At 35.5% G+C, this 25,784-nt stretch overlaps 1 protein-coding gene across 1 annotated transcript in view; it reads right to left on the bottom strand.

Annotated features, from left to right (window-relative positions):
* Positions 1-9,928: 9,928 nt before the first annotated feature.
* Positions 9,929-25,784, bottom strand: part of VCPIP1 (valosin containing protein interacting protein 1) — a 32,173-nt gene continuing 16,317 nt past the window's right edge. Inside the window, exon 3 of the mRNA XM_032421675.1 lies at positions 9,929-16,682. Within this exon, the coding sequence (XP_032277566.1) occupies positions 15,817-16,682 (866 nt within the window). The 3' untranslated portion in view covers positions 9,929-15,816. The remainder of the gene's footprint in view (positions 16,683-25,784) is intronic.

Genomic DNA, 25,784 nt, shown 5'->3' on the forward strand with positions numbered 1-25,784 from the left:
CCCTCGCAGGAGAGACGGGAGGAGGGGAGAATTGCGTGGAAGGAGTTTCCAGCAGTTCTAACTACTTTAGAAGTTTCAAGTGTAAAACTACGAACTGCTGGAATCAAGTAACATTAAAGTAGATTACAGTAACAATTAGACATGGTAAAGGATCCAAATTTGCAAGGTAACATGCTCTACTGCATAGAGCACTAAACCACATGTTAATATTATAACAAACTTACATTTTGCTATTTTGAAATTTTACGCATCAATTTTTGCAAATCAGAGATGCAGGTGCAAATGTGAATTGAAGAGGAGCTTGCATGCACTACTTTGAAAACTTAAAACGCCTTTTTATAGTTCCTTTTTCTCAAGATAAGCGTTCTGGGAAGGTAAAACACCTCTTATATCATTCCTTATTGTGTTGCTCGTTCACTTTATTTTTAACCTAATTGAGAAAGTAATGTCATTTGAAAACTGATTTCTGATTTACTCCTGAGTCATACATTACTCAACTTATTTATATTCTAACAGGAAGCAGAGTTTCTCCTATATATTAGGCTTTTTACACAGAGTACTTTTTTAGAGCTCGAAGGCAGGTATTTTAGATTTTGAAAGGGGTTCACAGTCATTTGAATACACACTTGAATGTAATTGAGAGCTGGGCTTTTTTTTTTTTTTAAGCAAAATATACATTTTTAAAAGAGTTTTTATTCCGAGTATTATAAAGAGCTCTCAAAACAGCTATAAGGTGGGGGGGAAGCAATGAAAAAATGAGCAAAAGATTAGAGCAGACATTTCACAAAAAAAGATAGACAAATGGCAAATAAGCCACATGAAAAGACGCTCCACATCATTGATCATTAGAGAAATGCAAATCAAAACCACAATGAGATACTATCACACAGCTATTAGGAGGGGGGGAAGACTGACTATACAAGTGTCGGTAAAGGAGAAGATGCTGAGCAAATATAACTTTCATGCATTGCTGGTAGAAATGCAAATGGAACAGACACTTTGGAAAACAAATGTTTATAGTGGTTTTATTTGTAATCACCCAAAACTGAAAACACTCAAAGGGATGTTCTTCTCATTATCACACTTCTCAATCCCCGAGAGTTGTTTTGAATAGTCTGTTAAAGTTTCTCAGGTTTTTCCACTGAGGTATAGGGGATTGAAAACCAAGGGGAAAATGATGGAGGACAAGTGTTAGAAATTTCTTTAAAAACTGTTTTATCTTAAAAACTCATGTAAAGTTTTCTTTCTACTCCATGACAAATATATTCCTATTTTTAATTATAAAAATGATTTTTAAAATATTTTTTTAATTTATTTTTTTTAAGTAATCTCTACGAACCCAACATGGGGCTCAAACTCACAACTCTGAGGTCAAGAGTCGCATGCTCTTCCAACTGAGCCAGCTAAGTAACCCTAGAAAAATTATTTTAAAAGTATATACTAATTTACTTTCTTACTCCAAATCTTTAAATAAATTGCTTCATTATTATTAAATAAATGAGCAGTAAAGTGCACCATGCTCATCCTTCCCATGACTATACCAACTTATTCTCCACAAAGGCCAAATACTCCCAAGGTTTGCTTATGTTGTTTGAAAAGCTTTTGCTGGCTTAATATAGTACCTGAGAGACTGTACTTTTAATAGAGCCATATGTATCATTGCCATAAATAGATTTTTGTCTATTTATTGTAGAATCCCAGTCCCTAGAATAGCAATACATCAGTATACAATGAATAAACAAAGGCAAATAATAAGCTCATGAATAAATGTGTTCATAAAAATATAAATTAGGGGTGCCTAGGTGGCTCAATCGGTTGGGCATCTGCCTTCTGCTCCGGTCATGATCCCAGGGTCCTGGGATTGAGCTCCACGTTGGGTTTCCCTGCTCTGCAGGGAGCCTGCTTCGCCCCTCTCCCTCTGCCTGCAATTCCCCCTGCTTGGCTCATCTCTCTCTCTCTCTCTGTCTCTCTCTGTCAAATAAATAAATAGTCTTTTTAAAAAGTATAAATTTGAAATACCATTTTATGACTACTAAGGTAGCAAAATATTTCTAAATTCTGTCAACAACCTTTGAATAATTCCTTGATGTTAGTACTGAAACTGGTATAATCCTTTTGGAAAGCAATACTAAGCAAAAGCCATAAAGATGTGCATAGCCTATGACAGACATTTTATCTTAATATACTGTAATTTGGGGTGCCTGGGTGGTGCAGTTGTTTGAGTGTCCAACTCTTGGTTTCGGCTTGGGTCATGATCTCGGGGTTCTGGGATCAAGACCCTCGTTGGACTCCACACCCAGGGGGGGAGTCTGCTTGAGATTATCTTTCCCTCTGTCTCTCCCGCTTGTGCCGTCTCTCTCTCTCTCTAAAATAAATAAAATCTTCTTAAAAAATACTGTAATTCAATGCAAGCAAAAAAGATGTACTTCAATGCTTATAGTGTTATATTTCATTAAAACCCCAATTGGTTCTCATCAGGAACAATTACAGCCAGTAAAAATAGTGTAATATTAAGACAATGCCATTAAACAGCTGTTACACCACTGGGCCCTTTTAGGTGTTTCACATGCATTCATCTTAGATAATATGCACAATTTGTATAATTGTAACAATCCTATGAGGTAGGTACTATTATTTTCATCCACTTTGTTTTTTTAGAAAAGATTTTATTTATTTATTTGACAGAGAGACACAGTGAGAGAGGGAACACAAGCAGGGGGAGTGGGAGAGGGAGAAGCAGGCTTCCCGCTGAGCAGGGAGCCCAATGCGGGGCTCGATCCCAGGACCCTGGGATCACGACCTGAGCCGAAGGCAGATGCTCAACGACTGAGCCCCATCATCCACTTTATAAATGAGAAAAATAAGGCACCAAAAGGTTAATTTGTTCAAGGGCCTATAGAGGCAGAACCAAGATTTGAATTAGAAACCAAGTTCCCAATCACTTTACTACCCTAATATCCATGAGCATTCAACTACCAGTATAGTATAGATGTACTATAGGATGGTGTAGAGGAAAGAGCTGGTAGCAGAATTGTATGATTAATATGTTATCTATGTACGTAAGGTCTCAGGGTGTATGTGTATGTGGGTAAGTGTCTGACATTATAGAAAATGGTCTATGGACTGCATACCAAACTGTTTAGCAGTGTTTTACTTTGGAGGGAGGGATGAGATGGGGGCAGGGCAGGCTTTAACTTTTTACTCTATGTATTTTTGTATTATTTGACTTTTTTAAAGCATAAATTCTTGTTTATTTTATTTTTTTAATTTAAAAAAATGAACTGGAGGGGCACCTGGGTGGCTCAGTCAGTTAAGTGTCTGCCTTGGGCTCAGGTCATGATCTCAGGCTCCTGGGATCGAGTCCCGTGTTGGGCTCCCTGCTTCTCCCTCTTTCTCTGCCCCTCCCTCCCCGCCTGTGCTCATGCTCTCTCTTTCTGTCTCTCTGTCAAATAAATAAATAAAATCTTTAAAATAATTAAAAATGAAATAAAAATTTAAAAATGAGCTGAAAATAAAAAGAAATAGCATGTTATATAAAACTTGCCCCAGTATTGATAATGCTAAATAAATATGCTTTGGCAGAAATGATGAAACCATATATTATGTGCTCAATCTGAGAACAAAAATCAGGTTTAGGATTATATCTTGGATACATAAATATCTGTTTCAACCTCTCCCCACCACCAATGTATTTTGGTAATCTCTACATTTAGGATACTATTTTAAGTTTGATGGAAATTATAAATAGAAATCATACTGTCATAAGCAGCTATAGAATTCTTAGTTTGGCTTTTAAAGGTAAAAATGAGTGGTTGATCTGCAAGAAAAAAAACTGTAAGAGAAAAAAATATTTTAAATTGTCCCTATTCAGGAGGTGGGTGGGGGGATGGGTTAAATAGGTGATGGGGATTAAGGAGGGCACTTGTTTTTTTGTTTGTTTTTTAAAGATTTTATTTATTTATGTGACAGAGACACAGCGAGAGAAGGAACACAAGCAAGGGGAGTGGGAAAGGGAGAAGCAGGCTTCCCACCAAGCAGGGAGGGAGCCCGATGTGGGGCTTGATCCCAGGACCCTGGGATCATGACCTGAGCCGAAGGCAGACGCTTAACAACTGAGCCACCCAGGAGCCCCAAGGAGGGCACTTGTGATGAGCACCAGGTGTCATATGGAAGTGTTGAATGACTGTATTGTATACCTGAAACTAATATTACACTGTATGTTAACTAACTGGAATTTAAATAAAAACTTAAAAAAAAATTAAGTGTCCCTATTTCAAACCAATATTCTTTGCTCTACTCTTTTGTAGTAGATAGAATAATGGCCCATCCAAAGATATCCATGTTCTAGTTCCCAGAACCTATGAATATAATACCTTAATGGCAAAAGGGACTTTGCGGTTGTGATTAAATTAAGGATCTTGACATGGGGATATTAGGTTGGATTATCCAGGAGGACCCAATGTAATCATAGAAGTCCTTAAGAGTGGAAGAGGGGAGCAGGAGAGCCCGACAGATTTGGAGATGCTATACTGTTAGCTTTGAAAATGGAGAAAGAGGTCATGAACCAAGGAATGCAGGCAGCCTGTAGAAGCTATTAAATAAATCAAGAAAATGGATTCTCCTCTCAGATTTTATCTCAGGGAAATTCTTCTCTTTTTTTTTTTTTTTTTTTAAAGATTTTATTTATTTGACAGAGCACAAGCAGAGGGAGAGAGAGGGAGAAGCAGGTTCCCTGCCGAGCAAGGAGCCCGATGTGGGACTCGATCCCAGGACTCTGGGATTGTGACCTGGGCCGAAGGCAGCCACTTAACCGACTGAGCCACCCAGGCGCCCCTCTCTTTGAACTTCTGACTTCCAGAAGTTTAGGATATTAAGTTTGTATTGTTCTAATCCAGAGTTTGTGGTAATTTGTTACAGCAACATAGGAAACTACACCTTCTCTGAAATTTGCAACATTTTTGGCCTGTGATGATAAAAGTAGTGCTTTCTCTTCAAAAGGTCATCTTTCACATAGTGTTCAAATTTTAGCACTCATTTACAACAAATGAGCCTACTAACTGAGGGTTCAAAATGAAGGATATGAACTCCGGATTAAGAGAGAGGGTACTGAGGGCATTAAACAAGAGAAATTATTTACTAGAAGATCACAAAATCCTTAAAGCAAGACTTGCTCATCTGTGGGAAACATGACACGTATGAAGATATGAAGGTATGTGCTTCTTTTTAATTCTAAGCTTTCTACCTCTAGTTTCAATTTTGTCACCTTCCACATTATTAGGGATAATATCTTATTTTTGTTTTTGTTTTTGTTTTCAGCCTCCCCTTCTCTCCTGGCCTAGTACATCCAGGCACTCCCAAAGGGAACAATGAATTTGCAAGATCTTAGGGGAATTTGTGATTATTGAAAGTTGTTACTGGCATTTAGAGTGCCAGTTCTAGGAACAGAAGACTCTTGTAATGTTTGAAACAGTCCTGCACAAGGAAGAACTATCTTGAGTTCCACTCAACTTTCAACCGGACAGTAATGTAAGTGAAAAAACTGAAATTATTTCAGCCTAGAATCAACTTTTTTTTAACTTATAAACACAAGTACACGGTGTTGGGTTTTTTTTGCTGTTTTAAAATACACTATTTCCAGGGTGCCTGGGTAGCTCAGTCAGTTAAGCATCTGCCTTGGGCTCAGGGCATGATCCCAGAGTCCCGGGGTCCCAGGATTGAGCGCTGCATGGGCTTTCTGCTCAGTGGGGAATCTTCTTCTCCCTCTACCCTTCCCCCATGCTTGTGATCTCTTTCTTTCTCTCTCTCTCCCTCTATCAAATAAATAATAAAATCTTTTAAAAATATACACTATCTCCAGAAATACAACTAGTACGTAAACCAGGGGACAATTGCATTTTATTTTGTTCAGACTTAACCAAGAGTTGTTTCCCCATTTTAGAAAATCACATCACTGAGGATAACTCAGCTCAAGATTTTAAGACAGAAATATAGCCCACTGGTATCTGTGTTTCTAGTTATGGAGTTCATAGTGATTCTACATATATTTTAGCTGGATTAGTTGTGCCTGATGGGCTTTATTATAAATCCCTTCTGTTTCTCCTCCATATTGTAGGGAGAGCATTAAATTGATTTTTTAAAAATTTGTAAGTTATCTATGAATATCACTTTAGTAGGGTACAGGGAGTAGAATATATTGTTATAAAAAGAGGACACTGGCTCCAGTCGGTTTGAAAATATTGATCTAAATATATTCATCCATCCATCCCTCCCTCCCATAATCCTGTATCTGCTATCTTCCCTTCTTCCCTTTCAGCTAAACTTCAAAGGTGTCTTGACTTCACTACCCCATTGGTCTTCAGTCCTCTCATAATCTAACCTTTACCATCACTGTCCATTGAAATTGTGGCTGCAAAATTGTGGCTGTTAAATCCAATGGACACTTGAAAAAAGAAATTCATTTTACCTGAACTTTCTACAGCATTTGACTTTATTACTTCCTTTTATTTGAAACTTTCATCCTTCGTTTTCTGTGACCTCACCTCCATAATTTCCATACCTCAAAGTATTTTGGAAGTCTCTGTTCTTCCGCCAGCTCCTTAAATGTCGGCATTCTCCCAAATTGCATGTAGCTGTCCTCTCATCGTACACTCTCTTCCTAGGCCATCTCAGCCACTTCCATGATTTCAGTCACATCCTAGGATTCACAGATCTTCAACTTGCAATCCCAAACCCTCTCCTGAACTCCATCTCTCTCCCAAAATTCAACATGTGAATTCCCAAATGGAATTCCTTCCCTTTCTACCCATCTGTAATTACTCCTGTATCCTATTCCAAATTAGTAGCACCACCATCCAGCCTCTCAACTCATAACCTGAGAGTCTGGATTGGCCTTTTTACTGTCTCTCCAACATCTTCTCCTTGACATCCCCACTGCCAGTGGGTCAGTTCAGGCTCTCATCTCTCATCAATTACAGCAAGTCTTTTAACTGATCTCTCATCCTCTAGTCTTATCCAATCCACTGTATCCTCCACTTGGCCACCTGAAGGATCTTTTAAAACACAAGTCTGTTTAAATTATAATATCTGCCTTGGGAAAGTTCCAATTCTAATTGGAGTCTCAGAAAACCCTTCTCATTTTGACATTTGGGATCACCTCACCTGTTTTCAAACTATAGATTACTTTTAAAGCAATTATGGCTACAGAACATATTTTGAATGCCATAAACCTTAACAACATAACAGTATAGCTAATAAAAGTTAAGCAGAACGGAAGGATAAGGGATATTAGAAAGTGTAGAAATGATAATTTATTTTACATACTGAAGAGTTGAGATAATGTCTAAAAAATTGATGGCTCAATAAACAGACTTAAGAATATTATATAAAGTTAGAAGGATGATCTAAAGAGAGCAATGGCACTCATCTTTCATAATGGAGAAATCAAATACTGTCTAAAGTTGATAAGGGATTAGACCTGGTAGGGAGGTAACCACCAAAATAGAAATAGTTGATTTAGGAATTGAGATGGAGGAACTGGGTGTCTTTCTATATAGTTTTGAAAAAATTTTTTTAACCAAGTACATTCATTGCTTTGAGAATAACTTTTTAAAAAGAAAAAGAATTAAGGCCCATTTCAATGAAAACTTTTATAGATTACTTCTTTTTCAGCTATTGATTTAATTTTTTCTAATCACTTCACTGTACCAAAAATAAATTTAATAACATTATAAAGCTTATTATAGTAAAGAGAAAGCCAAATCACTTGCCATAAGAAAGATCACAAAAAGAAGTAATCTTAATGTGAGAAGCAATATTTTAAGCACAACTTTGTACGCTGGTTACTAGTCACTTAGGTAGTACTACTGCTAAATGGAAACAGAGGAGATGACAAATACCAGGATAGAGCCATGAGAAGCTAGAGATAGAAATGGAGCTAATCTTCCTATAATCCTGGTAACGGTGAAAGAAAGCAAATAATTGAGGGTTTCTAGCTCCTAATTTCTCACTTTACTATTTCGCTAAAATTTTTGTTATGTATCTGTGCATCTAATTTATACTGGTCATATTCAGTAGCAGAGATACCTTTTAGTTTCAAAGGATAAGCTCATATTCTGAAGATGGTTTTAGGTACTGAATTTAGAATCTCATTCTTTTTTTTTTTTTAATGTTTTATTTATTTATTCATGAGAATCAGAGAGCGAGAGAGAGAGGCAGAGGCAGAGGGAGAAGCAGGCTCCCCACTGAGCAGGGAGCCCGATGCGGGGCTCGATCCCAGGACCCCGGGACCACGACCCGAGCTGAAGGCAGACGCCTAACCATCTGAGCCACCCAGGTGCCCCTAGAATCTCATTCTTTTACACTGTTTACCTTTCCTTAGCAACCCTATTTGCACAAGCTTTCTCAAACTTTGTCATCCCTATCCATTCAACTGGATCGCTACCCTCTTACAGGAAGGATTTGGGGGTCTAAATTGTGGCAGACATAAGCATCACACTTAATTTTGCTTGACGGACTGCCCTAATAAATATTTTTGGTAGTACGTAATCTTGCCAATTTGATTTTTAAACATCATATTAATTCTTTGGGTCTTGGCTTGTAACATCCCCTCTTGGGAAGCCTTCTCTAAGCCACTAGCAAGTGTGATTCCCACCACCCAGTAGTCCCCCTATATTTGCACTTGCTTGTTTAAGCGACTCTCTCATTCACTAAAAATATAATGGCAGGAAGTATGTCTTTCTTGCCATTTTATTATTCCTTATTTGTAGCAAAGTACCTGGCATACGAAAAGATTTCATAGAAATGTTTTGATGAGATACAAGTAGCCCATGAACTGTCCTTTGAGAAATATCACCTTTGGGGAGCCTTCCTACTAAAGCAACAGACCTGCTTAGTAAATGACAATCATTCCAGGCTCTTGAAATGAGGGAGTTGGACTTTTATTTAACCAATGATTCTCGAATTTACCCAGATCAATCATCTAAGAAATTCTGAAATCCTTCTTTAAATTATCTCCAAATTTGGGGGGAGAAAACAAACCCAAGGAGGGAAGAACTTGGGGTAGAGGACTGGGGTTCAGGTAGGGAACTTCTAGGAAGTGAAATTAAAGCCAGGTAGTACACATTGAAATCATTTCAAACCAGATTAGTGTACCTGAAAACAAGCTAGATTTAACAATAGATGTTTATAAAGATTTACGTGACTACCAAATTTTACTCCTTTGCTAAATTACAAATATAGTACTCAGGTTAAGAACTTAGGCTATGGAGGGCACCTGGGTGGCTCAGTTGGTTAAGAACTTAGGCTACGGAGTCATAAACATCTAGGTTTAAATTCAGCTCTACCACCTATAAGTCCAGAATTTGGGTAAATTACCAATCTACCTGAGCCTATTTCCTGAAAGATGAAAACGATGTTACCCAACCACAAAGAGTTGTTTTGAGGGTTGAACTAATTATTGCATGCTGTGTTTGGCCTATTGTCTGGATATAGGGAAATGGTCACTAAATGATAGTTAATACGGAATGTGTTTATTGCTTGTCTCCATCATTGGGATGTAGCTCTAAAAGCTACACGGAATTTGTCTTATTTAGAATTGTTACCCGGTTCCTAGAACAGGGGACATGTTGAATTTTGGGTTTTGTTTTGTTTTTTTTTTCAGGAGAGGGATTGGGGTTACAAGTGAAAATCTGTGAATCCTAGGATGTGACTGAATCAAGATTATACTTGAATCATTCAATTTGTTTGTTACGCACTGATCAAAAGCCAAGCTTCTGTTCTGTGGTATGACAAATGGACCAAGGACAGGTTTAGTTCCAACGAGGAAAGAGTGCAAGTTTAAAGAGCCTGTTAGTTTTTCACCTCAGGATACCATATATAGTTTAGAAAATCAATTAAAGACTTCGTTTAGAAAATCAATTAAAGACTTCAATTTTTCTGTATACATTTTTAATGATTAGAAACAATGAGCTATGCAGTCATAATTGCAGTTACTGGGGTCTGAAAAAGCCAGTCAAGAAAAATAAAATCCATACTGAACTGTCATAAGTAGGATGTTTATCTTATTCACTGAAGTTTTTGAGAGCTCCAAACTATATGGTATGTGACCAGTGGGACGCATGTACAAGACCTCAAGTCCAAGCTTGGGACAAGTGTAGCCAGCCAAAGCATAAAGCAAAGCTAATTATGTTTAGTTTACTTGGAGCCCACACCAATGTCACTTGTCCCATCAGCACTATGCCAACAGCAAATGAGCCCATGATGACATATCAGCAGAACAAGGGGGTAGCAACTAAAGAACCAAAAAGTTATAGTAGAAACTGAGGGCTTGAAAGGCTCCATGATTTGCCTTAAGTCACAGAACAAGTTAGTCACAAAGCACAGACTGTCAGTTCTCCAGATTTTCAGTATTGCATGTGGTCATAAAGCTCTTGCATAAATATTTGAACATAGAAACCATTGTTTTTAGCTCATTAACTATGTATCACAAATAAAGCAGGTTTTAACCTAATAAAACAAATTATTTAAATAATGTGTGCCCTATATGTGAAGATTTATCAGTTTTAATGTCAACTGAACTCTACTGAATTATTTTGATATGTAAACAACAGTAATAGTAAACATTTAAGTGTTTACTGTATGTCAGGCACTGTTCTAATCGTCGAATACATGTTAACTCATTTAATCCTCACAACCACCCCAGGAGTAGATGTCCTCATCATCCTACTAGAGAAAAAACTGAAGCACAGACAGATCACACAGTAAACAGTGTGCCAAGACTCAGTTCTAGGAGCCTAGTGTCTGAGGCTCTGCTCTAAGTTAAACAAGTCTATTCTAACAGAATGGATATTAAGCATACATATTAAAACTTAAAAGTAAATATAAGTCATGTTGATTGCTAAGCCATAGAAATGTTACTACTATTTTCTGTATTTCCCTTCATTCCCTCTTTATCTCTAACCAGTATTTTTGAAAAATCAGCACAAAACTAAGTTCTCTCTTTATTAGAACATGTCTGTTTTGTCTTAAATATTCAGTAAGCATAACCCAATTATGTAAAATGTCTAAAGGAATTTTGCTTATTCTTTTTTAACTGAGTCCATTTCATTTACATTGAGATCACAGTAAAGGGGAGAAATTCCTGTTCCTATACGATGTCCCACTAAAGGAGGTTTAAAAAAGACCTTTATTACATTAAGAATTCCTTTATAAAACTAAACTATATTTTCATGCATTATATTATTAAAGTATAATTCCAGGAAACTCAAAAATAAAAATTATTTAAAAAAGTTAATGTGGAGAAGTCGAGGGGAAAATCAGTATGTATTAACTTATACTTTTATTAATATAAAAGAAAACTTCAAATACTGTACAGTGAGGTGTGTAGAACACTATATAGTTATAATACACTATTACCAATTATTTATTACTCAAATGTAATATATACAGCAACGACAAAATCAGAAAATAATGGGTAACAGCCAGTGCCTTAGGGATGGTAGAACATTTATACTATTTAATTGAGCAGTTAAAGCACTTGCTATGTAATTTTTCTAAATATTTACATTACCACTTATTTTTACATTTTCTAAAGAATATTTCCCTCCAAAAAAGTAGACTCTCCAGCTCTTGGCACTAATTCTTAAAGTCCAATAAACCTGAAAATACTGATAACCTTTTCAGTCCTTTATTGCCCCACCACAGGCATAAAGGCTCAGGAAGGGACTTGTGCATTCTAAAGAAAAGTATGCAATACCTTCAAATTTTAATACTAAGTAATTGATACTCACAAGCAGATAACATCAACTAAAACTTTTTTTTACTAGTTTTCCTTTTCTTTTACAAGAGAATAATCATTGTATTAATATTATACTACAAAAGCATGTAGACTCCATAATTTAAAAAATTAAATGTCAGATATACAAGTAATGGCATTTTCTCCAATAATTCACAATTTTTACAATTTCTGCTATTTTGGAACAAACGTTAAAATTCCCACGATTTAATTATCATTAAATATGAACTGAAACACTTAGCATCTCGAAGAGTTATTAAGAATGGCAGAACTTACAGTTAACTATAAATCTTACAGTAGCTCCTCTTTGTTATTTAAGTAAACATTCTACTATGGTATGTTTTCAAGTGAATAGTTCTGGTTTGAAAATTAATTTCTTATATTATGAAGAGCTTTGAGGATGTACAATTTTGTTAAATTATATGATAACCTTGAACTGTAGGATATTTCTACCCAACTTACATAGAGTATGTATCTCACTACTGTGATAAAAGGTCATTTAAAGTTCATATTAAGTGGAGTTTAATTCAATTTTGCAAAGGCTTTTATGAAAATCTTAATATGGAAACCTTGTTTCAGGAACCATGAAACTCTCAAAATCTACTCTGCAGTGTTTTTAAGTGTGGGCCAATTGAAATTCCTATTGAAAAATGAAGACAAAACTGTATTGATATTCTAAAATAAACATAGTATGATACTGTCACTATATTGACCAAAGCATAATTAATGACAGAAGTTATGAGTTTACTTCATACCTAAAGATTAGTTATTAGGGAGTTCTAAATTTTTAAAGAAACGTTCACTAGCGACCAGTATTAGTAGGCATCTACATAAAATAATACTGTTATAAATTTTGCATTTAGTAGCTAACATGTGATGTCAGTACAATTCTCAAAAACCTGTCATTAGTAATATATGAGTTGCTAGCAAGTGATCTTCCCTGAGGTAAGAGACCATATGCAAAAGTCTGCTCACTTCAAATCAAGTTAGATACTTAAAAATAATGGCAATAAGGACCTATGGCTGGGATTCACAGATGCATTTCAGATTGGTATCTCAATTGCAAGCAGTAGGCTTGATTGTAAAAATCAAACTAAAAATCATCAGAAGATATAAAGCAAATTTCACAGTCAATAGCATTTGCTAAATTTCTCAGGTCTTTATCCTAACATTTTCCAATAAAATACTTGAAACATAGGAAAGGGGAAAAAATAGGCCTTGGGCTTGCTCTTTAACTAGTTCCTGAGTAGCCATTCCCTTGGAGTTCATTATATTCTAGCTCGTAATATTTGGCAGTGTCATGTGTTCTTCAACTTCAACCAGTTTCTCATTACCAGTATTCTACACCACCTTCAACTCTACCTGGACTTTGGGTCATCAATTCAAACTTGGTATGATTACCTATAAAATGGATTACTGAAGAAAAAATTTTACAATTTTACTTCAAGTTTCAGTGAAACATCACAAGTAGAATTATAAGATTGAGCTATAGTTACGTTACATCTGGGCTAAAAAAATATTTTAACTGATTTATGACCTCTAGCTTGAACTCAAAGTTGTGGTGATCACAAATGGCAGTACTAAAAAATAAGAATTCTATAGTCATGTATTTGATTATGATAACCATATGGAACGACAAAGGATGAAAATTAAGAACTTAAACTGTTTCTAAAACTTCTTTGTGAAGATGATACCTGGCCCACTTCTGAAAAACTAATTACCCCAACCAAATTTCAGCAGATTTAAAATAATTTCAAGAAATCTGACCATTCTCAAAATCAAGCCTTTTATTCTTTATCAAGGGAGAACCCAAGCTATTATAATATTCATACCTAACCAGCTTCTAAATAGCATTGCTGTGGCAAGAGAAATTAACAGTGTTATCAGAGATTAAAGCCCTTCTCCTAATGTTCACAGGTGCACTCTAATTTGACTGAATGCAAGTGTTTAATAGGAAGATAAAATTTCTGATTTTTTACTATATGCTATAAGAGTATATTTGTCAGTTATTAACGAAACATGCCAAGCCACAGGTGAAGAAAATATTTGTTAAAGAAAATGTGATTATATCATTTACCTGGAAGCAGTGCATTTGCTTGTTAAACATTTTCCTGTATTTAAATTAATAAGAAAAAGCCAGTTTCAGTGGCTGAAAAAGCCAGAAATAATTATAGTGGTCAGTGGTATCGGCAATTTTTAGTTTAATACACAGAAGCCACCTATACTAACTAAATGGGAAATATTATTTGGTAGCTGTAGTTCTTTATGCAAAACTAATGCACAATATAAAAGTCCTAAATTTTCCTGCTCTTTGGATATTAAGATAATTGAAAGTAAATTTAGAAGAATCGAGATAAAATATGGTTTAAAATGTGATAATGTGATAAAATTAACCCAAATATATATCTTGCTCAGGTATCACCTGCAAAATGTCTAGATTCTCCATTCTTTCCTTATTCAAATGGAGTAGTTCATTTAGTAAGTGGATTAAATCAGAGATACTTTCATAGAAAGAAATCCAAAACCTCCCTCCTTTGGAAACACAAGTCAAAGTACTGTCTATATTCGTTATGAATCAATAGATTGAAATTTTGAAACACCTGATAATATACTTTCTGATGTACATTTTCTTAGACTGCAAACACAGTTCTGCATCTGTTACATGTGCAAACAGAGACAGCCAGGCTTTGAATGCTCTAGATAAGAGATTGTATTAATATACATTTTGTCTTTCATCCATTCAAATTCAACTTAATTTCAGTGAACAAAGGAAAAAGATGGATTGAAATGTACATTTCAGAATACAGACTTGCAGAACAGGATAAAATAGTGCAATACCAATCTCAGGATAAACATTCTTTGTCTTTAAGATAATAAGCATGAAAGGCTGCTTTTTGAGGAAACTGGCACTAAAGATTTGATGAATACACTATTTAAGCAAATGCCCAGTTGATCAGGGTCTGATGCAGTAAAATTTGCATCCAAATCCAAGTGAAGCCAACAGATAAAGAAAATGTTATGGATGCTAAGGAAAAAAGGAAACATTTTTGGTTCAAAGGGGTTCAGAGACACTTAGCATATACAAGCTTAAATACCATTGATCAAAATTGTAGAACAATGTAACTCATTCGTAAAGATAAATTCTTATATATAAATTCTCTGTGAATCTGACAGACTCTGAAAATTAGAGATTAACTACTGCTACCATTATTTTTATATTTTCTACCACACTTTGCAATCAACTTTTCTGCAAGATTAAAGAAAAAAGAATTCAGTGGTACTTGACCAGGCCAGGATTAAAAAAATAATGGTAACATATTATCAACAATAGAGCACACAGTTGGCTGTGTTGGCTCAGACAGCAACATTACTGAATCACATTGACTTTATCATTCTAGATAGATATTGTCCCCCTAGCCTTGCTCAATCAGCACAATGTTATATCATTACACTCCATTCTCAAGATATTTTCATCAAGAATACATATCTCTATGAATGTGTTTACGTTCACGGAAATGTCAGGATCCCAGTATCTAATAAATCCTTCTATGAATTTTAAGATACAATTTAGTTCCGATAACCTTCAAATTTACATAAATCTTTTGACACTCTAATAAATATGTGGAATGGTTACCTGGATGACATCAATGTTAGCAAAATCTCATTCCCCACTCAGTTCTAGCCTTTTCAGAAAATCAAACATTAGCAAGAGAATTTTCATGTTTGAAACATTAAGACTTTCATGGAATTAGAATTACAAAAAACTTCCAATGAACCACATATATGGAAGAAACTCATCTCAGCAGATCTAATAACTAATTTATAGGAATTCAGAGCCAGCCTGGGCAGCAGTATATTAAAAGCTATTGCCAATCACACACTTGCTGTCATGCACTGAATAACAAGATATAATCTTTGAATTATATACGTACAAGATTTTTTATGACTAATCAAGTTATGTGGCCCAGCCAACAAATGTTACATATTCACAATAAACATTCTGCCTTTATTAGCCTCTAATTAAATCAAGAGTGATCCATTGGCTCAGTTGTGTTTGTCATCTCAGCATCTTGACTATCCATCTCTTCAGGCTCCTCCACTGAATTTCCCTTTTGTGCTTTTGACCTTGTGGCAAATGCTGCTCCCAGGGCCTCTGCCACACAGCTATCAGTTGTTTCTGTATTCAAATTTTCAGTGCCACCAGTTAAAGAAAAAGATTCAGGTAAGCCAGTCTGAAGATTCCCAGACTTCACAGAACTCACTTCTACTTTCCTTTGAGGAAGATCAGATGGTGACTGCTCTGTACTTTGATCCCGCAAATGCTTGTCCATCGAAGCCTGGATAGAAGAAACCATTTCCTGCAATTTTTTTCGCTGGGCCTCAACCAAATCAGGATCAAGCTGCCTGCTGTCTCTCATTGTAACTACTCCAGGAGCTATTCGAATAAGCTCACTATTACTAGGAGCAGCTGTGAATACAGAAGGCTCTATTTTAATGGAGCTATTACTAAAGTCTGTCCCTGTGTTATGCTTCCTTACAACTGGGGCTTCCCTAGCTCTTGAATCAACGTGTGGGTTACTAGATGCAGTTCCTAGAGAATGCCCTTTTCCCTGAAAGGCAGTTACATTATGAAGCTGCTCAGATTTCTTTTTCACTACTCCACCACTACCTAGTTTTAACAGCCCATGTGAGGGACTTGATTCTCTACTTCTTGTAGTAGCCTCTGCTCGAACCTGACTTACAGCCTCTTTAACTAAATCTTCAACATCAGGACCGATGGGGAAATGTCCTGCAGCATCCACACACAATTCCAGTCTATCTTCAGAAGCATTATAGACAAAGGTTTTGCCAGGCAGATGTGGAAAAGTACAATGCTTGCCATCAGCCATACCTAAAGAAGGAGAAAAAACGTATTTAATATATTAAAATCTTACTTTAAAAGTGTAGTAAAGACAATTGCAGTTGAAATAGTGAATTTTCAACAATATCGAGATCACAGTTTTGAAAACAAATTAAAAAATAATTTATTATATTTATTAATAGAATTTAATACTATTAAAAAAATATCACGACAGACCTTACTGTAGTTCCCCAGGAGAATTTTTTTTTTTTTTTTTTACAAATATCATTAACCTGTTACAAAGTTAGGAAAAGGGCTTGAAACAGCTAAGCCATGAGAAAACACTAACAACAGTGTTAGTAAAACAACTGCTTGCAGTAAAGCAATAAGAAAACATACTTTCATTTACGAATTCAAATTTAAAACTTTGCAAAAATACCTATAAGGGCAAAGTGTTGCACAAAATATGCTGCACAGTGTGAATTAAAATTAAAAATTATTAGTAATTCTGCTAAATTACAGAATACCAGCACAAAAGTGGTTTTCTCAGTGTACCTTAGGTATATATCTTTTACAAATATAAAAGATAATGAACTTTCAAAATGAGATATCCTATAGTTAAAGAAGTAATTATGAGGGCATATTTAGGAAAGCTAAGATTAATGTACTGTGTCTTTGGTATAACTGTTAAGAAATGACACTTGGTCACAATAAATGAAAAAGATCTTGTTTAGTTCAATTCCTTTGAAAAAGTTATATTTCATGTTACTCCTCTTATTCCTCTCGGGTTAAGTCACAACCACCAAAATAAGCCTGACTTACAGATGCTCCTCAAATGGCCCCTGCAATTTAATCTACTTCTCATAGTCAACTAATGTAGCAATAGAAGAACTTGAAAGCAGGCTTCTATTTTCTAGTTGAGGAGCTTATTGTCACTATCTGGTATTCCAAAATTTTATACTTTTTCCCAGCTTGGATATAAGAAAATTGTGTGTTTTAAACTATCCAATATCCTTACATTTTAAATTTGTTTCTCAAAGTATACTCCAAGTATGCAAAAATAGGGGTTTTCAAATTTTATAAAACCAAAGATTTTCTATGTCAGCAACAAAAGAAAGATGAAGTAGAGAACTCTTATTTTTATTTTTTGTAAGTAGACTCCATGTCCAGCATAGAACCCATGAAGCAGAGAACTCTTAATAACATATGGTGCAAATGGGTATGTTTATGGCAAAATATAAAGGCAAAAGCAAACTAGTTAAAAATGAATGAAATTGTTAGTGCTATACAAATACAGAGGTGGAGGATGACTGAACTATAGAATGCTTAGTGGGCATTTAGGTAGTCTCCAGTTTTGTAGGTTATTAAGAATAGTTTTTCCTCCCTCTGAAAAAAGCTAGAATGGTTCTAATGTATCTCACTGTGACTATTCCAAATAACCACAGAAAAGAACTAAACTGCAAATGAATAAATAATATACAGTAATTTTAAATAAACATTCATTTCAGCTGTAAGTATCCATTAATACAAATCCAACTAGAATTTCCTCTTAGCAGAACATTTTTGGCATAGGTAACTGAAAAAAAGAGACAGACAAAATTTAAAATCAGAGATGTGGTCTCAATAGTACCTTTCAGGCCACAACCCTTAGAATCGGCTTATTACCAATCCCCTACCAGAGATCTGTAAATAGCCCATGTGAGGGACTTGGTTCTCTACTTCTTGTAGTAGCCTCTGTTCGAACCTGACTTACAGCCTCTTTAACTAAATCGTCAACATCAGGACCAATGGGGAAATGTCCTGCAGCATCCACACACAATTCCAGTCTATCTTCAGAAGCATTATAGACAAAGGTTTTGCCAGGCAGATGTGGAAAAGTAAAACCTGGCTCAAGAAACAAAGGTAGCAAAGAAGAGAATTTTGAATGATTAAGTCCAGGGATGACCCTAAGCAACTTTCAAACATTCATTTCAATAGATAACACCTGTTGAGTCTCACTATGGGCCAGGAACTAAAGTAGACCCTGAAGATTCAAATAAAATGTAATTCTTAGGAGATAGGTACAAACAGATCATTATAATACAATCAAGTAAGTATAATGATGGGTATACTACTGACTTCACTGATTATTTGAGGATTAAATGAGAAAACACGCAAAGCATACCACAGAGTGCCTAATGTAAATCAGGCAGTCAATAGTTTCAGTTCCTCTATTAGATCAAAAAGTTTTGTAACTGTTTCCAGACTGCTATTGTGATGCTTTCCCTTGGTCATCCCTGGAAAGAATCATAGTCCCACATATCACAGTATTATTCACAATGAAACACTGGAAACAATCTATGTAAGCTTTCAACAAGAAGACAATGGCTAAGAAAATTACAGTCTATCTACCTGATGGAAGTAATATGCAGCAGCTATCAAGAATTGATATAAATAAGAAACCTATGATGCTTCATATATATACAGTAAAATGTGCATGAATAGAAGGAAACAAATCTAAGTACTATAATTACAATCAGGCCAAAACATGTATGTATAAGACAAATATTTAAAAATTATAGGTGATGTTTCCCATTTCTATAGTTTCTAGACCTTTTACATTATTTTAAATATGTTTTAAAAGTGCTCGCTTCGGCAGCACATATATTAAATATGTTTTAAAAAACCAATGTAAATACTTTATGGGTTGTGCTCCCTTTAAATCATTTAGGTTTTATATAACTTATATAGCCTTTTTTTTTTTTTTTAAAGATTTTATTTATTTATTTGAGAGAGAGAGAATGAGAGACAGAGAGCATGAGAGGGAGGAGGGTCAGAGGGAGAAGCAGACTCCCTGCCGAGCAGGGAGCCCGATGCAGGACTCGATCCCGGGACTCCAGGATCATGACCTGAGCCGAAGGCAGTCGCTTAACCAACTGAGCCACCCAGGCGCCCCTTATATAGCCTTTTGAATTTTAAGAATCAAGGTGTTATTAAAATTCCTTTATCACATATCAACAGTTCCATCACACATACACACCAAAAAATATGTATACTAATATTTAGGGCTACATTCTTCCTTACATCAAAACAACTAGAAATGCATCAGAACAATGGATGAATAATATTAAAATGATAAAACAGAATACTATGCTGTAGTGAAAATGGTAGTTGAACCCATCAACGTGAATGAATCTGAAAAAGTGTTGCATAAAAGAAGTAAATCACAGAGAACGCATATAGCATAATTTTCAATTTCCATTTTCATAAAGTTCAAACACAAGTAAAACTCAACATTATAAATTAAAGATAGCTATACAAGTTTTAAAACTAAATTTGACATTCATGTCTGCATTTATCTCTGTATAAAGACCTGCAAGGAAACTTACATTTTAAGCAAAAGAACTTTAAAATATCTTTCCAAATATAAAGAATAGGAATATTAATAGTCTAGTTATATTGGGAAATATTTCTGTTCCGATGTAGATATAACCATCTGTTTGTTAGGGCGGATATGAAAAAAGAGAAGTATGTTCCAATCTTTGGAGGATATGGGTATATGTGTTTTGGGGTGATATACTTTGATTCTTTGACCACAGGATAATAATAATGATTTGCCATACAAATCTGTCCTCAACAAAAGAGGTGAGGGGCACCTGGCTGGCTAAGTCAGAGGAACATGGGATTCTTGATCTCAGGATCAAGAGTTCGAGCCCCACGTCGGGTGTAGAGATTACTTGAATAAATGAAATTTTAAAAAAGATAAAACTCTGCCACAAATATTAGAAGAAACTGTATTTTGAAAAGTAAAATTTTCTGACAATGACCCATTTCAAATGGTTGTTATAGTCAGAAGAATTTTAATTATTCTGCAAGTAACAGCTAAAATTCTAATAATAACAACAAACATTAGCTAATTATTTATTAGGTACCAGGCCCTTTGCTAACTGCTTTATGTGCATGATCTCATTTGATCCTAACAACCCTGAGATTATAACACCCACTTTACAAATGAAGAAATTAAGACTTAGAAGTCACACAGGGAGTAAGTGGTAGAACCAAAATTTGATCTCAGACGTTCTTACTTCAGAGTTTTGAACTACTTCCTAATAAGGATAAATAACACAGGTAACATTTAAAAAACTATAATGGCTATTGAGAGATAATTCACATAAAATTCATTTTAAGTGTACAACTGAATGGTTTTCAGTATATTCACAGCATTGTGCAACCATTACCACAATCACTTTTAGAACATTTTCATCACCCCAAAAAGAAACCCAAACCCATTCATTAGCAGTCACTCTCATTTCCTCCCCCTACTCTAACTCCCAGCCCTAGGCAATACTGATTTACTCTCTGTCTCTCTCTAGGTATGCCTATTCTGTGACATTTCATATAAATGGACTAATATATGATCTATTGTGACTGGTTTGTCTCATGCAGCATAATTTTTCAAGGTTCATGCATGATCTAGCATGTACCAATACTTCATTCCTTTTTATTGCCAAATAATACTTCATTGTATCGATACACTAAATCTTACTTATCCAATCACCAGTTGATGGAAATTTTGGGTTTTTTCCACTTTTGACTATTATGAAAAATGCTATTACGACCCATTTGTGTACAAGTTTTGCGTGGACAGGTTTCATTTCTCTTGGGTATACACCTAAGAGTAGAACTGCTGGGTTGTAACCATGTTAAATCTTTTGAGGAACTGCCAGACTGTCTTCCCAAGTGGCTGCACCATTTCACATTCCTACCACCAGTATGAGGGTTCCAATTTCTCTGTATCTCCTTGCCAACAGTTCTTATTATCTGCCTTTTTGATTATAGCTATTCTAGTGAGTGTGAAGTACAATGTCATTGTGGTTTTGATTTGCATTTCTCTGATGGTTAATGATGCTGAGCATCTAAACATCAGTTTATGTACTTAACAGTTATTTGTATACTTTCTTTGGAGAAATGTCTATTCACATCTTTTGCCCATTTTTTAATCGTGTTATTTGCCTGTTTACTGATGAGTTCTTTTTTTTTTTACATTTTATTTATTTATTTATTTATTTGAGAGAGAGAGAGAGTACACAGCAGGGGAGAGGAGCAGAGGGAGAAGGAGAAGCAAACTCCTCACTGAGCAGGGAGCTGATGCCGGGCTCAATCCCAGGACCCTGGAATCACGCCCCAGGATCATGACCTAAGTCGAAGGCAGATGCTTAACTAACTGAGACACCCAGGTGCCCCCAAGTTCTTTATATTTTAGATACAAGTCTATTATCAGATACATAATTTGCAAATATTTTCTCTCATTCTGTGGGCTATCTTTTCACTTTTTTTTTTTTTTTTAAGAGAGAGAGCAGGGGAGAGACAGAGAATTTTAAGCAGGCTCCTCGCCCAGCGCAGAACCTGACGTGGGGCTCCACCTCACAACCCTGAGATCATGACCCGAGCCGAAATCAAGAGTCAGATGCTTAACCGAGTGAGCCACCCAGGTGCCCATCTTTTCACTTTCTTGATGGTGTCCTTTACAGCATAAAAGTTTGCTTTTTATTTATCTATTTTTTTCTTTTGTTGCTTGTACTTTTGGTGTCATATCTAAGAAGGCTTTGCCAAATCCAAAGTCAAGAATTTTAGGCCTATGTCTTTTTCTAAAAGTTTTCTAGTATTAACTCCTATATCTAGATGGTGGATACATTTTGAGCTAATTTTTTATTTGCTGTGAGGCAGAAGTCAAAACTTTATTTTTTTGTATGTAAATATCCAGTTGTCCCAGCACCATTTGTTGAAAAAACAATTCTTTCTCCATTAAACTGTCTTAGCATTACAGCTAACATTTTAAAAATAATTTCAAACCAGAAACATAAAACTATTTAGTAAATAATCAAAAGTCATCCCCACAACCACCCACCACCTACCGCTCCCACACAAAAACAAATGAGGGAAGTTCATTCAGTTGCATGAAAGTGCATATTTACCCTAATTACTGAGAATGCCATTAATCGATCCTAATTAAATACTAACTTTTAAAAAACCACTAACTGGTATCAATATAATTCAGGATGTAGAATAATGTGAAAATGGAAAGTAAAAAGAAAGGGATGCAAAAATAAGGGGCAGGATGCTCAGAGAGAAATTTATAGCTTTAAATGCTTTTATTAGAAAACAAAAATTTATAAACAATAATTTAAGCTTCTACATAAAGAAACTAGAAAGAAAAGGGCAAATTAAACCCAAAGCAAGCAAAAAGAAGGAAAAAAAAAATGTAAAAGCAGCAATCAATGAAACTAAAATCAGAAAAACAACAGAGAAAACCTGTGAAACCAAATCCTGTTTCTTTGAAAAGATCAATAAAACTGATAGACCATTAGCTGGACTGGTCAGCAAAACAAGAGAGGCACAAATTGCCCACATCAGAACTGAAGGAGCTACAGACCTTACAGATACTAAATGGACAGTAAGGGACTATTATGAACAATTTTATGCCAATAAAATTGTTAACTTGGATGAAATGGACAGATTTCTTGAAAGACAAAACAAAGCTTACTCGAGAAAAAACACATAAACTTAAGAGGATTCTATTAAAGAAATTAAATTCATAGCTAAAAACTGTCCAGCAAAGATAACTCCAAGCACAGATGGCTTCACTGGTGGATTCTACCAGTTAAGAAAGAAATAACCATATCAAAGTATTACAAAATCTACCAGAAAACAGAAGAGGAGCAAACACTTCCCAACTATATTTTATAAAGCCAACATTACCCTGATTAAGTAGTCATTTTAAGAAAACTACATACCATTATGCCCCATGAATACAGTTGCAAAACACTCAACAAAATATTAGCAATTTGAATCCAGCATGCAAAGTTGGTTCAACATCCAAAAATCAATCAACGTAATTCACCCTACCAATAAACTAAATAGAAAAGCTGTAAGATCATTTCAGTAGATGCAGGAAGAGAGCACCTGATAAAATTCAACATCCATTCAAAATATAAACTCTCAGTAAACCATCAATAGAAGGGAATGTCCTCAATCTGATAAAGAGCATTTCTGAAAAACCTACAGGCTGAATTGCTTTCAGGAACAAGGCAAGGATGTCTGTTCTCACCATACCTATTCAGCAATGAACTTATAGCCACTGCAATAAGGCAAGAGAAATACAAGGCATACTGACTGAAAAGGAAGAAATAAAACTGTCTTTTATTTGCAAAAGACATGATGATCTACACAAACAATCCCACAGAATCTGCTAAAAAGCTACTAGAATATGTGCATTAAGCAAGGTCACAGGATACAAGGTCAATGTATAAAAACCAATCTTGGGGCATCTGCGTGGCTCAGTCGATTGAGCGTCTGCGTTCGGCTCGGGTCATGGTCTCAGAGTCCTGGGATCGAACCCCACGCAGGCTCTCCACTCGGTGGCGAGTTTGCTTCTCCCGCTCCCTCTCCCTCTGTGATCTCTCTCGTTCTCGTTCTCTCTCAAATGAATAAATAAAATCTTTTAAAAAAGTTTAAAAACCAATCTTATTTTCTATACACTAGCAAAGAACAAAAGGAGTTGGAATTTTTAAAAAAACATTTACTTATTTGAGAGAAAGAGCAAGAGAGACAGCAGGGGTGGGGAGGGGCAGAGAGACAGAGTCCTAAGCAGACTTGGCACTGAGTGCAGAGGTGACATGGGGCTCAATCTCACTATCCTGAGCTGAGATCATGACCTGAGCCAAAGCTAAGACTCCAATGCTTAACTGATTGCACCATCCAGGTGCCCCAGGAAATTGCAATTTTTAAAAAAGCATCTTTTACAACAGCATTCCCAAAACATGAAATATTTAGGTATAAATCTAACAAAGGATATGTAAGAATTATATACTGAAAATTACAAAATTTTGATGAGGGAAATTAAAGAACACTTAAATAAATGGAGAAATACAATGTTTTCATGAATCAGAAGATTCGATGTTGTAAAAATATCATTTATCCTCAATTTGATCTACAGAGTAAACAAATCACAATAAAAATCCCAGCAGACTTTTTTGTAGAAACTAACAAGCTGATTCTAAAATTTATATGGATAAGCAAAGCACCTAGAATACCCCAAATTTTTTTTTTGGAGAAGAATAAAGATGTTTGCAACAACATGGATGGAGCCAGATAGTATTATGCTAAGCGAAATAAGGTAGAGAACAATGAATACCATTTGATTTTATTCATGTGGAATTTAAGAAACAAAACAAATGGACGGGGGAAGCGGAGGGGCGGAGAGAGAGAGACAAACCAAGAAACAGACCCTTAACTGTAGAGAGTAAACTGAAGGTTACCAGAGAGGAGGTAGGTGGGGGACTGGGTCAAATAGGTGATGGGGATTAAGGAATGCACTTGTGATGAGCACCAAGTGTTGCATGAAAGTGTTGAATCACTATATTGTACACCTGAAACTAATATTACACTGTATGTTAACTAACTGGAATTTAAATAAAAACTTAAAAAAAATAGAAAAAAAAGAATAAAGATGGAAGACTCATACTAACTGATTTCAAGAATTACTATAATGAGGGTGCCTGGGTGGCTCAGTTGGTTAAGCGACTGCCTTCGGCTCAGGTCATGATCCTGGAGTCCCGGGATCGAGTCCCACATCGGGCTCCCTGCTCAGGAGGGAGTCTGCTTCTCCCTCTGACCCTCCTCCCTCTCATGCTCTCTGTCTCTCATTCTCTCTCTCGCAAATAAATAAAATCTTAAAAAAAAAAAAAAAGAATTACTATAATGATACTTTAATCAAGACTAGATATTGGCGAAAGGAGAGACATAGATCAACAAATCAGAAAACAGTTTCTAAAAATAGACCCACACATATATAGTCAATTGATTTTTTAAAATAATTTTACTGATGCTTTATTTTGCATATAATTCACCCTTTTCAAGTGTATGATCCATGGTCAATTGATTTTTGACGAAGGTACTAAAGTAATTCAATGGCTAAGGTATACTTCTTTCAATAAACAGTGCTGGAACAATTGGATATCCATACATTAAAAAATGAACCTCAACTCATACCTTGCAACATATAAAAAATCAACTTGAAATAGATCATAAACCTAAATATAAAATCTAAAGCTATAAAACTGCCAGAAGAAAACATAGAAAAAAATTTTTGTCACCTTTGATTAGGCAAGGATG

The sequence above is a fragment of the Phoca vitulina genome, unplaced genomic scaffold (genome assembly GCF_004348235.1).
Source record: "Phoca vitulina isolate PV1807 unplaced genomic scaffold, GSC_HSeal_1.0 scaffold25, whole genome shotgun sequence".
NCBI lineage: Eukaryota > Metazoa > Chordata > Mammalia > Carnivora > Phocidae > Phoca > Phoca vitulina.